Source organism: Podarcis erhardii (genome assembly GCF_964252035.2).
Source record: "Podarcis erhardii genome assembly, chromosome: 5".
Lineage (NCBI taxonomy): Eukaryota > Metazoa > Chordata > Lepidosauria > Squamata > Lacertidae > Podarcis > Podarcis erhardii.
Genome location: NC_138509.1, coordinates 30,508,994 through 30,527,634, shown reverse-complemented (window position 1 = coordinate 30,527,634; position 18,641 = coordinate 30,508,994). Strand labels below are relative to the sequence as shown.

Sequence of the window (18,641 nt, the reverse complement as noted above, 5' to 3'; positions counted from 1 at the left end):
GAGCTTATCTCACGAAGTTTTAAGGAGTTATTCAGTGGGGGCTCAGTGGATGATGAATGTCGAAACCATTACCGGCAAAGCACCGGGGCTCCATGGAGCTGTTTAAAAATGCATTCTCCCATGTAAATTTCTGCTCCATCAATCCTTATGACATGTCAAACATTGCTATTGTTTCCTGAACAAATTGTACGACATGCCCTTTTCTGCAGATTTGTGCACAAGAGCAGAACTGCTCCAAAGCTTCGCCTTCCGCTATTGTCTCTGAGCAGGTTTTATGGCAGCAGCTGCAACTGGGCTGATTTTGATCGCAAGTGGATGACGGATGGAGTGGGGTGGAGGAGGAGGAGGAGGGAATGATCTGCACGTGTAATAGATGTGGAAATAGTTCGGCGCAAGATAGCCATGCTTGAGAAGTGCAGGGAATTATGCAAGGGAGATGCACAGAGGCCAGCACTTACGAATGCATGCACTATAGCTTTGCTTGTGACCGAGCAATAATAAATATCCCAATAATACCCAGCCCAATCATATCCATCAGTTTTAGCCACTTTCCCAACAGGGAATATCCAGGGAAGGTTTGCAGCACTTTCTGATGGCCTGCAGAAATGTTTGAATGCTGTGCAGGCAGATCTGTGCCAGAACTGCTTAGTTGCCATAGTGAGACTTAGGTATGAATAGGTCAGGGCAACAGGAACCAGTACTGCTGCCACCATTGCTGTCACCTGGATCTTGGATTAGGAAGACCTTTATGTTGATCCTGTGACATGCAGTGTCCTCATAGCAGTGCTATAAGGAGCAAAAGCTTGTTTTTAATCATTGCATGTATGGAGGTGAGACTACTTCGAAACACTAAAAATTTATTGTCCATGTTATGGCAGGCACCACAATAAACCAAGAACACACTGACAGTTCAAAAGGCGCGTATGCTGTTCCATGTTTCATGAATACTTCTGTGCGTGTTTGGATCTGTGAATTATTTGAAATGAACTTTCTAAAGTGGGTCACAACAACAACAGCTCTCTCACCATACATATATATGGTAAAAAAAATAATTAAGAGATGGATCCCCAAATGCATGTTGAAGGCTAAAGGCTACTGGTGTAGACAGTGCTGAAATTTATGGACCAATGACCTGGCTCAGTGTAGGGCAGCTTCCTAGGTTACTGTGAGATATAAGAGTTCACCAGGCAGAGGGCCTTCTCAGTAGTGGCACCCGCCTTGTGGAACACCCTCCCATCAGATGTCAAAGAAATAAACAACTATCTGACATTTAGAAGACATCTGAAGGCGGCCCAGTTTAGGGAAGTTTTTAATGACTGATGTTTTAATGTATTTTTATTGTTGGAAGCCGCCCAGAGTGGCTGGGGAAACCCAGCCAGATGGGCGGGGTAGAAATAATAAATTATTATTATTATTATTATTAATTATTATTATTATTATTATTATTATTATTATTATTATTATTATCATTATCATTATCATTATCATCATCATCATCATCATCATCATCATCATCATCATCTTAGAGTCTAGGATCCCTGGCTATGTGCCTTGTTTTGAATGAACTATGTGAGAAACAGAGGAGAAAGAAACATAGGGACATGGATGTCTTCAACCTCTATAGTGTGGCAAAGATGCAACACAGTACCTATGCTATCTTGACAGCGTAAGCATCCCACCCCCTGTAAATCCATGGGATTTGGTGACATTGAAAACTGGATTTAGATTCCTTGTTGGCTTTCTGTCTCTTTGTGTAGGGTATGACCCACTAAGAAACTTCATCTTTACCAGAAAAGCAGGCATTACTGAAATGAAAAATCGCAATAGCCACAAAATTAAAGGTGTCCAAAGTATGTGTTCTGACTTCTCTTCCTTGCCTTCTGTCAAACAACAATAACCTGCATTATTTCCCATGTTACCTCACTAAGACATATGAGCCTGCATCCCATGACTTAGTAACTCCTTCAGTTTCTAAAAGGCCCCACTCATCCTGATCCAGTTTACACTGGTGTAAATCAAAAGTAATCCCTTAGAATTTATTCTGGGAAAGCTGGACCTCAAGTGAACCGAGATGGAGAGCGGATTGCTTTTTCCATCTCAAGACAATCACAGCCTGAATGTGTCAAATGCATTTTGCCTTGGCAGTGCAATGATGTTTTTGAGTCTGATGATTACGCACATTATTGCCGTCCCAGGTAAAATGGCAGATCCATCACTGGCAGAATGGGTGAGAAAACAAGCTGCTGCCCTTGTGCTTCTACAACTGGAAGGTATAGCAGCTGGTGAAATTCTCTGTGTGTGTGTGTCGGTCTGTCTCTCAAAAAGATAAGGAATCGGGCATGTCTAGCAACGCTTTCTCTGAGATGGCTTAGTAGGTCTTGCAAAATTGCAAAAGTCAGGAAGTTTGTGGAGCCCAGCTTCAGCTCCTCCAGGGACTGTGAATTAATCTGATTGGGCTCCATAGAGCCACTCTCCCAACCTTGCACCACATAACCTCCTTTTAACCTTCTTCTTCTTACAGCCCCCGCCCCATGTGGATGTCAATAGAAGAAAATTATGCTTCTAGCATTGTCCATCACTAAAACACGCACTTACAAATGCAATTATAAGGAGCCTAATGGAGAAATTAGTTGTGGGTAATGCCAACATTCAATATCATCATCAAGCTGGGTGTAAATCATTACCTCATCAATGGTCAATCCTTACATTTGGAAAGCCTCCTTGTCTTCTTGTTCCTGTCCTTTTGCACCATGCTTGCACTAAATGAGAAGCAAAGGGTTGGCTTGGTTACTCTGGACACCTGCAAGGTGTGGGGGGAAATCAGGAGAATGGGCATATGCTACACTACATAAAGTAATTTGTGATGATCCAGGGTGCCCATCCCATTTTTAACAGAACAAGCTGATTGGCTTATGGCCTGGTTTCCATGCAATGCTAAACCATAGTTTAACATAAACTGTGGTTTAGCATGCATGCATTTGCCTCGCCTCCTGCCTGTGGAAGAAAGAAACAAGCTGCAGTCTAGCTTGTCATAACATGATAACATGTGAAGTCAGGCTTGTCGTCCCCCGCCCCCCCAAGAAACAGTGATCCGTAAGCCAAGGACAAACTGTATGTGAAACTGCATATTATTATTATTATTATTATTATTATTGATTTTAAACCATTGTATAGCCTTGCCTAAATGTTAGAATTACTCATGTTGGAAGGCTAGTGTTCTTACCTAAAGAATTTGCCAACCTGTTTCTTGTTCTTAATCAACTGGATCTCCCATATTTTTCGCTCTATAAGATGCACCCGACCGTAAGATGCACCTAGTTTTAGAGGAGGAGAACAAGAAAAAAAAATATTCTCTCCCTCTCTGTGCAGCGCCCCTTCAGCGAAGCGGCGTCCCTTCCGTTTTTCCTCCCACTTCGCTGAAGGGGCGCTGTGCAGAGAGGGAAAGCTGTGCAGTGTCTCTCCGGCGAAGTGAAGCCAGGAGAGCAAGAGGGATTGGTGCACACTGATCCCTCTTGTTCTCCTAGCTTCAGCGAAAGCAACGCGAAGCCTCCAGAGCGCAGTGGGCGCTCCTGCTGCGCTCCGGAGGCTTCTGGCGGCTATCCCTGAAGCCAGGAGAGCAAGAGGGGTTGGGAAGTCTAGTGTAGGAGAGTTTTCCCATTCTCTAAGTTGCTTGGTTTGAATTAATCACTCTTAAGTGCTGAACCATTCCTTTTTCCAAGGGCATGATTTCTGCCTTATGCATCCGTCGAGCTTGTTTTAAAATGCAAGGCAATGGAATACACATGAGAAGGAAGCCAGTACTAGTTCGTTGATTCCCAAAAGGAGGGGTGTGCACTATAAAATGACAGTAGCCATTTTTAAAACTCCCAGCTAAGGGACAGGTTGTAGTATTAACAAGTTGAAGATATCAGCAAAGCTTTTATTGGACACTGCCTGTGGAAGAATCTAACATAAATCCTACATGAGCTCTGTTGGTTGCTGATTTGTTTCTGGATCGAAACCTAAAAGTTGAAGGCATGCTGTATTACCTCCATTTGTTGTGCCCATACCTATTCATATCCACTAGTTTCAGCTTCCTTAAAAACTACTGTCTTTCTCCAGCCTTGGTGCTGAAGGCCAGCACTGTTTCAGAGCACACGGATCATATTTGGTCAATCCCTCATGTCTCTTTTTTTACATTGCAACTGGCAACCATTATTATATTATGTCTGGCAATGAATGCACCCGCAATCAACAAAGAAAAAGGAGACTGGAGTGGGTGGTTATGCCTGAGAAGTCTATAATTTAAAAATTATTCTAATAATGTTTATGGAGATTTTAGACTCTGTCTCTTGACGGGGTGGGGGGGGGGAGGTAAAACATGAAGCATAGAGTTGTACCCAGAAATCGGGCCCCTTTTTTGCAGAATGGCTTGTTCTCCAGGGACTATTTGGCTGACGGACCATCTGGATACCTGCAGTCAGATGAACCAGCCACATTAGCTTGCAGCAGCCTGAGAGCTATCTGCCAAAGGAAAGTATAGGACTGAACATGAGGAAGTGGCCATCTTGCATGACCAGCTCGTTAGCCTTCTCCCTAATGAGGTGTGACACATTTTATCCAAGGATACAAGGAACCCTTTTCCCAAAGACATGTTTGGAGCCAATGAAAACTGAAGTCTGATTTTGCGAGGCCATACTGTGACAATAACCCACCCAAGAGGAAATTGCAACTCTCTTAGCCTCCAGCTGGCAGGGCAGGTTAAACACCTGGAAAGTCTGCTGCATGGGATTGAAGGGTTGCAAATTGATAGGTACATCAGCATCCTACCAGGCAACCCCTGCCAAACCAAGCAGCAGTATTGCTGACTAGAAGACGGTACAATTAAAGGAAGAGAAAGCCTTTGGTTGCTTGTGGGGGAAGGCAGGGGAGGAGAAAGAGAAAAACCAAGCAGATGGCACATTTTGATCTCCTTCCAACAAAGTTCAAATCTTCTAAGCTTATCGTACAAAATGCTTAAATATCAAATAGTTGGCCGACCCTGAGATGCAAAGGTCCCTTAAAAGCCACACTATGGTATTTCACCCTCCTAACTTGGCCTTTTGGAACTCACTGTGAAACGTTCTTATTCTGACGCTTTGTAATCCCTTAGCCAATTGGTGGGTTCAGACAAGTAATTGGGTTTCAATAAACTCGTGAGAGATTGTTGATCTTAATTGACAGACCTCAAAACTGGGGCACTGACCCATTAACATGTTTGCAACAGCACTTTCCCCTCAGTGAAATTATGCAGTTAAAGAACAAGCAGCTATGTGTTTGCCTGTGTTTAATTATTAATGCGCTGTGCTTCCCAAAATCAGAATGGGTTTTGTTATTTGACGTACAGTGAAAAATCGCAAGAATTTTCACTTGAAAGTGGAGCCGTGTGCAAAGGTCCTTGATGATAGCTCAACAGTGGTGTGTCTGTTATAATGTGTGTGTGTGTGTGCGCGCGTACACACACCTGCAGTAAAGCATATGGTGTCATCCATCTCAGGGCACCTCCAAATTGGTGTTCTTTTGCAGGTGTATTATGTGACATCTCACTGATGCAATAATAGTGCATTGATGGTGGATATATGCTGGGCTCTCCACAAAGTTTGCTTTATTAGTTGTTCTGCAATGCCTCTGCAATGTTACTGTATTACTGCTGTCTGGAGCATCCATCTTGCCATGTAGCACAACAAAACCAGAACCAGAAACATACCTCTCTCCCAAAAGAGTGGGGGGCAAGAAGAATACTCATGGTATGAAAAATTGTGGGTTTCCAGGAGGAAGCTGTGAGGCATGCACTAAAACAAAGTAGCATATCTGCCCCAAAATTTTCGAAGGTACAGATAATATTGATATTGAGCTCACAATACAATCATGACCACCAGTCATTATGAAGGCACAATAAAAAGCACATCAAGGGGGGGGGGGTTAGCATTGCTATTTTTCTAGAAAAAGAGGTGACAGAACTCACCACGAGCACCTCCCTCATTCTCTTAGAATGTCAATGGTGCCCACCTGAGAGGTGACATAAATGAGTTCCGGAAAATTCCGGATGGAAAAAAAGTCGTGGGGCTAAAATGAGATTAACATCTAAGTGAGAAGTTAAGTCCTAATGGCATATTGGTTGTGGTTGGTTTTTTTTTACAATTAAGGTTTCATTTTTACACAGATAAAATATTATATAGAAGGTATATAATTAAATGTAACGTGTGCTCTGGAATAAGGCTGCTCAACCAGAAGTGATGCAAACATGCAACTCAGCAGGTTGAAAAGGTATTCAACATATAGCTGGATTCTCTGACATAGTTTTCTATATTTTCACTTACACCTGTCTCAGGCTCCATCTGTTGAAGCCACTTCCTTCATCCGCTGCATCTGTCTCCAGCCATTACTACCATCACTAAGCTTAGAATAGAAAAAGATCCAAACTTTTGTGGTCCCCTCATCATGGTCTCTTCAAATACAGGCAAGGCCAAAGATATATAAAAGAAAGTTAGAGCAGAGCTCTCAAGTATATGTAACTCGTAGAGCCCTTTGAATTTGGGCATGAAGTGTGTGTGTTTTTTTACACTGCTTTTACTCACATCCATCATCCTCTAAGAAGCTCAGACAGAAATCAATTTAGAAAATAAGTTAAAAAACAAGATGGTTTGGTATTTTATTCCATATTTCTCATTTTAAAATACAAATTTGTCCCCTTTGCCTTTGCTGCCATTCATGCATATTTTATATATTCATTAGAGCCGAGACTTTAAAACACCCACAAATCTTGCTTTGCTCACGAAGAGTGACACTGTGAGCTTTACCCGCTTTCCTGGGAAGGCTGCTGTTATTTTTTGCCATGACCAGATTGTGAAATCTGTCATGGCTTTATAAGATTTGCAAGGACATCATCCTGGTGATGAAGGTCTCAGATTCTACTGAGAGTGAGACTCCCTCTTGTCTCCCCTTACTGTTCCTTATGCATTAACTTGTAGCACTCCTAGAAAAGTTGTGAACAACAGAACTTCATAATCAACTATGCCCCCTTGTACCAGTTAGTGACAACTATCCCATTGATTTAACTTGGTATTATCATAAATTAGGATGTACAAGCATTCCTCAGTTCATTGACACTTCCATCTGGTTTAATTCAGTTTACATTTTCAACTGCAGTTGTGTATGTGTGTGTATTGCGTAAGTCTGTGTTCCCTTTCATTGTCCTCTGTTGCAAAAATATACAGATTTTTACATAGCCCAGAATAGACAAGACATATCAATATATACTTACAGATTAATTGCCTTCCCTGTATGTACCCTCTTAAAGATAATGCAATAGGTAGGCCTGTTAGATTTGTCAGCATTAAGAAACAAGAACAGCAAAGGGGCACCAGTATACATGAATTAATACATAAGTAATGTTTCTTGCAAACTAGTTTTTGTGTCTATTTATATATCATGTGTGCCTGTTTTGTTTTGGTTTTTTAAAACCACTCAAAGATTCGTGGTTAGCTGTTTTAATTTTTAAATGTTGTTTTTAATCTGTAATTTGCCCTGGAACCTTAGAGTGAAGGGGTGGTAACAAATAGTAGTAGTAGCAGGAAAAAGAAGAATTATTGTGGAGACTTAGATAAGTAGCTTTCTCAGTAAGTCAGTAAAGAAATGTGGATCAAATTGGTGTGCAGAAATAGACCTTGGATGTCTTATTTTCAAAGGATTCCTCTGACATCCCTAATCATAAATACAAATAAAATATGTGTGTGGATGTGTGTGTATACATTCACTCATTCTTTACAAGTACCAAAATCTAAGGAATGTGCCAGTAATCCGTACTAAGAACAGATTCATGCTGTCATGCAGACTCCAATGTTCCCCATGTATGGCTTCAAATACAAAAGGTGACGGGAGGAGTTAACTTCAAAATGTGCTGAGGAAAAGAAGTATGTTTTATTCATGAAAGCAGCTAGTGCATTTCAAGTATAACCACTCTTATCAGAGGCTCATATCACAAGTGCTCTCCCAAAACACATAGGAACTCCCCATTCAGGAGATAAAGAAGGGATGATAATTCCTATGATTTATACTCCAAACACATCAGGCATACATAAGAACTGTAAGCAGGAGTGCTTTCCTCAATAAAGCATACTTTTTCTTAAGCACCTGTTGAGATTCACATCCTCTTCGGGGTTTGGTAGTCTAGATCATCCTTCATAGAATTGGCATCCTCCAGATGTTTTAGATTACAGTACAGTTACGCCTGCTGGGGCTGATGGGAGATGTAGTCCAAAAAGGGAGACAGCCTCTCCATGGAAATGGCAGAATGCACAAAAAAGTATATATTTCTTACAAAAGAGACAAAAAACATTTTATTCCTGAGGTGTGAGAGTTGATTCATCACATATGGAAGTGGGATCATCTGAACCTGATCGAACACAGCAAGGCAACGAAACTCCCATTGACAATCATGTCCCTAGACATCCTCAAAGCCTTTGATTGCTTGGAGTGGAAATACATATTAGCAGTACTAACTAACATGAAATTTGGCCCCAACTTCCTACAAATCCTCAAACAAATATACTCCCAAGCCTCAGCAAAATGCAGAACTAACAATATGGATTCTAATACTATAGCTATCCAAAGAGGCACAAAACAAGGATGCCCACTGTCTCCCTTCTTATTTATCCTGGCTCTGGAACCCTTAGCAATCCGCATCCGAGCAGCCACAGACATCAAGGGAGTGGAAATAAAAGGCAGAACCTATAAATTAGGGCTCTTTGCAGATGACCTAATGGTCACAACACCAGACCCCATAAGCACAGCAACCTCCCTAATCAGAGAACTCAACACATTTGCAATGGTGTCGGGCCTACAGGTAAATTTTACAAAGTCAGAAGCTATGTGCTTCAACACCCCTCCTCACACCCAAAAAGAACTCACGAAGGTCACCAAAATAAAACTTTGCACACCAAGTTCAGATACCTAGGGGTACAAATAACCAGAAACCTCAATAAACTGTACCTCCACAACTACAAGCCCCTGTGGCGACAAATTAACAAAGACCTAAAGAGATGGAATAACACGAATTTCACTCTCTCAGACAAAATAGCCATGATCAAAATGATCACACTCCCAAAACTAACTTACCTATTCCAAACCCTCCCAATCTGGATCCCCTCAACACAACTTCGCAGTTGGCAGAGAAAACTACACTCCTTCATCTTCTCACATAAAAAACCAAGAATAAGCCCCAAATACCTGCACCTCCCCACCTCAGAAGGAGGATGGGGAATCCCCAACATAGAAGCATATTACAATGCCAACCAAATACGCCATATAATCCCATATATACTAGAAGATGAGACAAAACAATGGGTACACCTAGAGAGGGACACAATTGAAAACACCTGCACCACAACATACCCACTCCTCCCAAACAAACTAAAGAAAATTCCCACAACACTTAACAGGTACACACAGACCATGCTCAAAGCATGGAAAACACAAATAGGCAAACTCTCCCCAACCCCATCCCCACTAATCCCCCTGGCGTACCACCCATTATTCCACCATGCAGCACAAAACCTCCAGATAAAAACCTGGCGAACCAAAGGCTTATATCGCCTAATAGACTTTTATAAAAATAACAAACCCTTGTCAACACAAGAAATACAAGACAAACTAGAAGACACCCAAATGACCTGGTTAACACAACACCAACTACATGCCTTCTTAAACAACCCAACAGTAAAATCAGCAGCAACTAGGCCCCTGACAGCCTTCGAAAACCTACTCCTAACAACAAAGGGAAACGGTAAAGGGACGGTATCCGCAATATACAAAATACTACTCCAAAATCCCGCAAATCCCCTAGACACAATCAAAAAACAATGGGAGAATGACATAGGCTATGAGATTAACCCCACTCAATGGACCAGAATGTGGTCTAAACCCCCCTTTAAATCCATATCAACAAAAAGAAAAGAACTCACACTGAAACTCACCTACAGGTGGTACCTAACACCAAGGAAACTAGCGCTAATACACCCAGGAACCTCACCAAAATGCTGGAGAGGGTGCACCTCCTCAGGCACATACCTCCACATGTGGTGGGAGTGTCCCAAAATTCAACTATTATGGAAGTGGGATCATTGATGACATCAACATGTCATTAAAGATGAGAATTGACTCCAGTTACCTGAATCGGCTCCTTTGTGTAAATAACACACTTGTCAGAAACACCCCTGGCTGTTTTCTTTTACAACTTTCATCCATGACAAAGTTACAGTTCTTATCTAAAATAAAGTTCCTTTATGTGGAGTTTTTAAATCTTCCTTCTGTTTATGCTCTTATGAAATTCAAGTATCTGGGCCTTCATGGCTGTTTTCCTTGACTTTTTCAACCTTACAGGTTTTTGACTCGGGTATATTTTTCATATCAGTAATTCTCTGCATGCAGAGAACATACATAATAAGTCATGGTGTGCAAGCGGCAGTATATTTTTACTTAAGAATTCCAACAGGAATGGTTTTGAAGGTTGCAGAACTATAGAAGTGGAAATAACAGTTGCACTGGAGAAAACAGGGCCCAGATACCAAACTAGATTTTTAGCCTATGAAGAAAGTAGTCTATGAAGAAAGTAATCCTATCATCTTATAAAAGTCACAGAACTCCCTACCATATGCATTTGGAATAAAATGTAGCCTTGTGGAAGTGATGCATAGGTGGTGATAACTGTTGCCAATGCCAGTTGTTCAGGATAAAGGTATGGAGGACTCACAAAGTCAAGATGGTTAAGCGGAGCTGAGGAGTAAGAGAAGAGGATGTTTTGTCTGACGTGGTGATACTGCTTATACAGCTTTGTATCGTCTTCTCATTTTAATTTTAGTATATTTTAAATTGCTGTGAGATTCCTCAAGTCCCTTTTGGAAATATGCATTGAAGAAGTGTAATAAACTTGCTACAAAACTTTGAAAAAGAAATAAGCCCCGTAGCCCACATGGGCTCAATTTGTACCCCAAATCAGAGTGATTAGAAATGGAAAGTTCAACAAATTTATTGCGAGCTGATTCTGGCTAGGTTACACTGTCTCTTTTCTATGCAGTTTTAACTGGTGGTGGTGCCAGGAAATGGATATGTAACTTAAAAGAAAAAAGTGATACTATTAATAAGATTAATGGTTTTGCCCTAGGCCAACTCGATTTTGATTAGATTCTCTTGCATGATTTTCAAATATGCTTTAATATACTATGAGATTTCCTTCTCATAAATATTTTTACTACTAGCATTGATTTCTTTCCTTAATTTTTAGGCTACAGACAATGATGTGGGCTCTTATGGGAAAGTTAGCTATTATTTCAGTGATGATCCTGACAGGTAAGTACCACTGCTATCTCTAGGGGTTCCTCAATTTATCCTAGTGTGGTTCTGATTCTTGTTGTTTATAGTGTTGTTTCCTTCCTTCATAGCAGCTGAACTTGTGCAAAACTATGACAACAGATAAGGATCTTCTATCATCGTATGTTTCCCGGGATTTGATCTGGAAAGTGGGTATTCACCCAGTTAACAAAATTGTTAGTTCTGGATTGCTCTGAATGTGTCTCTCCTCTGCTTGCTGGTGAAACCCGCTGAAGAAACCAAGCAAAGAAAATCACTGTTTACTGTCCAAGGAGCAGGGCTGGCCCACCCATGAGGCAAGCTGAGGATAGCAGACCCAGCTTCCAAGGAATGTGTCGCCTGCTGCTGCTGCCACAGTACCAGTGATCATTGTGGCACGCTCCTTGGAGACTGGATCTGTCACCTTCTCAACAGCCACCCGCCCAATGCCACCTTCACAGCGGCCTCTTGGTGAATAGGAGTCACTGCTGGTCTCTTCCCACCCCTAGGGTGGAGATTGCAGGGGCTAACTTCTAGGGTGTCCTGGGCTCTGCACCCACCTGGCATGATTCAAAGCAGGCCCCCTTCCTCCCCGCAACAGCCTTTGATTCCCACTTCAACCTTCAGGTCAGGTTGATTTGGTTCCACCCTTCACCCCTTATTCCCAATGTAAATTCCAATGTAAAGTTTATGTATGAACTATTTATGGAGCAAATGCTGTAGTTCACATTACAAACTAATTATGGAACAGAACTGTCAAGTTCTGGCCATCCTGCATCCAAGGTTACTGGCCTTGCATTGGAGTGTCCAGAACTGAGGTCCTTGTTTATCAGGCAGCCAGGCTGGAAGATAATTAATGTTTGGGAACTCCTGAAAATGCTACCAAATCATAAGGAAGGCTCACTAGGCCCTTTGAGATCTCTTAGTTGGTTCATTAAGGTCTCTGCCTCTTGACTGGAATAGCTAGGATTCTGTTCACACACAGAGGAGATTTTCTGTCCATTTAATGTGTGCAATGATGTCCCAATGTACATATGTGTGCATTTATAATGAGAAAGCAGCCTAGGGTGGTTGCATCTCTTGAATGGAGGAGTCGGTGGGGGACATGTGGTGTTCAACCCTTTCCTTGCTGGCTGCTTTCCTGCTAAAAATTAGCCTCCAGCTCCATCTGCTTTCCCCCTGCTGGTTCCAGGTGCGCAATTTGACTTGGTAGGTTTCCTTAAATAGCATTTATTTGCTGTTTTTGTCTCCAGATTCTCACTGGACAAAGATACAGGTGTAATCACGTTGATTGGCCGGCTGGACTTCGAGACAACCCAGCGTTACACATTGACTGTTATTGCCAGAGATGGAGGTGGGGAAGAGACCACAGGGAGAGTCCGAATTAACGTCCTGGATGTCAATGACAATGTCCCCACCTTTCAGAAGGATTCTTATTTGGGGGCTCTGCGGGAAAATGAGCCTTCAGTCACTCAGGTGGTCCGTGTGAGGGTAAGAAATTGTGGCTTAGATATATGTATCTCATGTGTCCAGAATATGTAGAGTGAACATTAAATTAAAGGCCACCAACATGACCGCTATGTATGTTGCTAGAAACCATGAGAGCCAGTGTGGTGTAGTGGTTAAGAGTGGTAGATTCGTAATCTGGGGGACCGGGTTTGTGTCTCCACTCCTGCACATGCAGCTGCTGGGTGACCTTGGGCTAGTCACACTTCTCTGAAGTCTCTCAGCCCCACTCACCTCACAGAGTGTTTGTTGTGGGGGAGGAAGGGAAAGGAGAATGTTAGCTGCTTTGAGACTCCTTCGGGTAGTGATAAAGCGGGATATCAAATCCAAACTCTTCTTCTTCTATGTCCAGATGGAACTATTTTTGTAGGCAATGTGTTCTGAGAAATGTTCATCAAGTGTACAGATTGCATCACCATTTCAGAAAGGGGTTTGTTTTGTGGGGAGGGGGGCAATCCACTAGAGACAAAACCTGTCCTGAACATTCTAGGGTAGTGTCCTTTGGATTTTTTGTGTGGTTCATTTTTCCCATTTTCTTTTCTTTCATTTTTTCCCCACGCTTGTTTTCATCTGCTGATCATCTGCTGCTTGTGGGGAGAAGGGAATATGCCCTCATTGCTGAAGCAACCAAGCCATGCTCTCTCTTGTAGGGATGCCCATCTCAATGCAAATCTCACAGAAAGTTATGGCAATATAGAGAGGAACAACATCTGCCGTCAGATGCCGATTGGAATGGGAGCATCATTCCCCCCTACATTGTTCAACCCTTGCGACCCACCCCATTATGAGAGTATATACTGTACCATTTTACAAATGGGTGCAGAAAAATGCCCAAATGTAAGGTGATCGTTTTGTTCTCAGGAAACAATTATTTTTACAAGACGTGCTCCCCTGTTTTAGCTCATCAGTATTCAAGAGGAGGAAGGTAAACAAGCTGCATAAAGAAAATTGGCACTCCCTCTCCTGACAGTAGCCCTATGGCATACCACAGAAAACACCTGCTCCACTAGGGATAATAGTATGCAGAGGTTTGGGGCATCATTATTATTGATCAGCTTTCACAACAGATTCAGATAAGCCATGATAGGCAGATTAAAAAGAGGGGGGGAAGGCTGGTTATATAATAATTATATTCATTTTATCTCCCATTATTTATTTGCGGCTTCCTTGAGATGTTTTTGCATATGTTCCAAATGATTTCTTAAAAAAATTAAATGATGTGTTTTTGGAAATCATTTATCAGGCACCCAGAGCAGGAACTAAAAGCATAAACAACAAAAACTCTTGAGTTCTCTTTATGTTTAGAAGACTTATGAGAGAGGGGCTGAAATTTTTAATAGGCTAACTTTGGTCATGTGATTTATACAGATTGCCTGAGAAAGGCAGGGACAGAGTTTATGAGGTCATATGATTGGATATATAGATGAAGAAGCTTTGGGGTGAGACCAGTAATAAGAATGCTGAAATGCAGTGGTTAATTTGCAGAGTCTAAGTGAGGAAGAGCTAGAACTCAGAGAAATAACTAAACTCTGAGGTGAATTTGGTCACCCTGGAGTAGTTGGTTCATTTGTCTTATCCTGCTAAATGTAGGAAGATTTCTATTCTACATCAGGTGCAGATGTGCTTATGCATAAATCTAAGCCAAACCATGGTTTAGTGTGAATGAGTAAATAAGTGGGCTCCTGAAGAGGAGATTGTGATTGATGGCTTTGCTCCTCCTTTTGCTGCTGCACTGTGCAAAGCTTGGCAAAGGTTTGGCTTGGCTTAATGTGTTGTAAGTCATAGGACAAACTTCAGTTCTATGGTTTGTGTGGAGAATGATAAGCCACGAGCCCAGGTTTGAATGACACAACTTAGCACAGGATCTTAGCACAGCAGCAAAACAAATGGAGAGGAACAAAGCAGCCACAATCTCCTCCCAGCGTAGACACATTTGGTCACTCATGCCTAGCAATGGTTTGGCTTAGTGTTACTTGTGGACTGGGCCAGTGGTTGGTCATTTGTATGCATGTGTAGTCAGTTTGGTAATAGTCATTCTTAGCAGGGGTCAGGCACTTTATTTGTCTCTTCAGTTTCCTAGCTGGTTACACGTAATAGAGCAGTGATGATATTCTAATGCTGGGAAGCTTTGCCACAAGAACACAGCACTGTTCATGGAGGCAATTAAACAGAAATGAAATAGGAGTCAAGCATATGAGAAGGATAAAGCTTGGAATCCCTTCCATCTACTCCTTCAGATGGTTTATATGACTCTTGCAACCTACCATGCTCCACAGTTCTTGGTGTTTGCTCCCCATCTTTTCTGCCTTACTATGTACTTCACTAGATATCATGGCGAATTTTTGAAAGAGGTAGTTGGGGTTCTGAATGTGAGGTTGTCCAGTTCAGGAAGCCATGGCCATTACAAAGTGAGCCCATGCCACCTCTGAATTCAGATCCAACTTCTAAATGAGTCGCTTACTCCTTGCCAATCCACATACCCACACCCACCCAGCAAATAGAGTCTTGCCAATGGGGAGGGCAGGAGGAATTGGTGGCAAGGAGGCCAAGCTGGAAACCTGATAGGCCTCATAAGATTCAGCCTTAGAACCTGGCCACTCCTAATTAGGGATAAATTTGATTCTGTTCACATTTAAAGGTGGATATACTTAATTCTCACTTTCCAAAACAATGTGGGAACTGAGCCATGGCCAGACTTTGAAATAAGATAAAGTGTGCATTAAAATGCATATATTAGTGAAAATGTATTGTATCAGATAATTTTGTTTTGCAAAAATGTGTATATGAGGCAAAGTTGCATACAAATGTGTGTATGAGGAGAAACTCTCATTAAAACGAGGACTTAACACACACAAAAATGAGCCCGAGCTTAAGGCCGAATTTAGACCTACAAGCGCCTCCTTCCTCTTTTTGCCACCAAGGCTGAGTTGGAATAAGTAAACTTGCTTGGAGAGGGGTGCAGGTTTGTGGGATAAATCCTGAGCTTTTTATTGAGAATCCTCTAAGAAAGCTTACAAGGAAAATGAGTTCATTATGAGGTGACTCAGGTAGCTCTCACTATGCTTCAGGCCCAGGATTTACTGAATCAGATTTCATTGCCCTCCAAGTGATTGGGAATTCCCTTGAGGCTCTCTGAATTTCAGTGACGGGATTGGAAGGGTGTTATCATTTGTCTAAGTAACCAGAGCACATGAAGCAGGGAGAGCTGTCTTCCCATTACTCCTGAGTCCCTGTATCCTCCTCACTTAGGAGTTTCTTGTGAAAGCTGCAGCAACATAAATGCGCCATTAAAGGAAAATGTAGCCTTACTGATAGGAGCAGCACTTCCATTTGGATGTGTTTGAAGTGCATGAGTTGAGAGCACATCCCGCTTCAGCCCTTGTTCATTGGCATTACAAAGCTTGCACAAGCTACACAAATGTACACAAAGCAATGAGCAGAGCAGGGAAGAAAGTCAGGAAGATTTTCCATTATTTGAGCTGCTCTAAATGCAGACTGAAAAGCATATGCTCATTAGAAAGAAAGGATTCGTCTGAATGCACTCATTACTTACATTATTCTCTTTTCAGTCATTCAAGAGAGTGACTTTTGGGAGGAAGGCAGTTGGCCTGTATCTTGCTGATACGATCCTAAGCTTTCCCCTTCTGGGAGGCAATAAAGATTACATGTTTCCGTGAGCACTGTTTAGAGTAGCCTCAGGGTGTGTGTGGTTTTAAAGTGATCTTCAGAGTGTTTTCACACTGCACAGCTCCTTTCTGATAAACTGATACTCTTTGTAGGCAGGCAGTTTTCACCATCAAAATGGTTTCACTTGGTGAGCAAGGGAGTTTCAGGAAGGCCTGAGCCTGCTATTTGGTTTGTCCGGTTAGAGTTATTCCCAGCCAGCAAATCTTCCACAGCCCGTCATTAGGAGCAGATTCGTTAGGTGGAGAAGTGCTCCAGCCCTTTAGTCAAAGTGTTAACTTAGCTTTTCCTTCCCAAACATTAGACCTGCTCTTGAAGGATTGGGCAATATTGCTTATAGCACCTGTTCCAGTATCATGTAGAACCTAATCAGTCCCTATTCACTGAAAGAATGATTTCCTCACAATAAAATTGACAAGTGGAGCACTAAAAAAAAAAAAAAAAAAAAAAAAAAAAACCATCAGCAACCCTACCCAGAATATGCTGCGAATTTTGCTAGAATTTCGTGGGAAATACCTGAGAAACCAACTAAAGCTAACATGTGCATTTATGCATTTCATACTTTTGTAAGGAGGGAAAAGTTCCAGGGACAACACTTAGGCTTCCTTTTGGAGAAGAGATCACTATAGGCATATGATGTTTTTGCAGCATTTGGTTCATTTATAAATATACAAGTAGGGCATAGCTGGAGGCAAGAAGCATGCGCTTCCCTATAGTAGTTGGCAAATCCGTTTCCCCACGTCAGATCCTCAGAAAGGTACTTGCACCCCATGGCACCTTCAGGTTACAGCTCATCTCTCTCCCTCTCTCTCGTTTTCTGTCTCTCCCAAAACTGCTGTTATTGAGACTTAATTCACACACAAAGATGTTTGATCAGTCCCAACCTGGTTCATGAGTGGGGAACTATACACCAATTTCCCTCCAATGAGTCTCACATTCCAGGGATGAACTCTATACCTCAAGCATTAGCTCCTGTTGAGGAACCATCAGCGAGCCATTCCTGAGCATTAAAATCCCCCAACAAAGAATATGGCTGGCATGGCTTGGCCAAACTCCATAATAATATTCACACTTTTGTTTATTAATGACATTTATAATTTATTTTATTAAACACTTGGTGGTTGTGCTACAAGATCTTGTTATCTAAATGCTCCAATAACAGTAGGTAGGTAGATTAGATTAATATTAAATCATTTCTTCCGTTTTTACCTAGGCATCAGATGAAGATTCTCCTCCGAACAACCAGATCACTTATAGCATTGTGAATGCTTCTGCATTCAGAAGTTACTTTGACATCACTTTGTCTGAAGGTTATGGAGGTGAGTGCAATACAGTGCATGTGTGTGCATTATGATTCGACTTTTAAAATGCCTAATGTCAATAATTGCCAACACAGGCTTCTTGCCTTTTCAGTGATAAGCGTTGTCCGCCCTCTGGATTATGAGCAAGTTCCCAATGGTGTTATTTATTTGACTGTAATGGCTAAGGATGCAGGAATCCCACCACTCAACAGTACTGTCCCCATCACCATAGAGGTGTTTGTAAGTACAAACAGTGCCTTCCATTTACGCTTCCCAGAATGTATGTTCTTGCTCTGAGCACAGGATATGGTTCTCCTGATATATATTTTTCTTAATTCTGTTTTAGTATTAACACTGTAGTGTGTGTTGTTATCGAAGGGTGATTCCAGATGAATATTTCTTGTGGAATTGTTATTAATAATAAATAATAATAATAATAATTTATTTATATCCCACCCTCCCCAGCTGAAGCCGGGCTCAGAGTGGCTAACAACAGTAAAAATAACACAGTTTGCATAAAATCACAACCAATTAATTGAAATACATTCTAAAATCAATTCAGAGTCAAATTAATGGCAACCATAGGGCTACAGTTCTGCGAGGATTACCAAAGGAGGGGGTCAGACTGTGCCTTGGCCAAAGGCCTGGTGGAACTGCTTTGTCTTGCAGGCCCTGCAGAAAGATATCAAGTCCCGCAGGGCCCTAGTCTCTTATGACAGAGCATTCCACCAGATCAGGGCCACGGCCGAAAAAGCTCTGGCTCTGGTTGAGGCCAGCCTAACCTCC

The 18,641-nt window shown here is 41.9% G+C and overlaps 1 protein-coding gene across 1 annotated transcript in view; it reads left to right on the top strand.

Moving 5' to 3' along the window:
• The window catches only part of CDH23 (cadherin related 23), a 383,781-nt gene that overhangs the window by 211,765 nt on the left and 153,375 nt on the right, over nt 1–18,641 (top strand). Inside the window, exons 14-17 of the mRNA XM_081861783.1 lie at nt 11,300–11,364; nt 12,618–12,855; nt 17,768–17,873; nt 17,968–18,095. Of these exons, the coding sequence (XP_081717909.1) occupies nt 11,300–11,364; nt 12,618–12,855; nt 17,768–17,873; nt 17,968–18,095 (537 nt within the window). The remainder of the gene's footprint in view (nt 1–11,299; nt 11,365–12,617; nt 12,856–17,767; nt 17,874–17,967; nt 18,096–18,641) is intronic.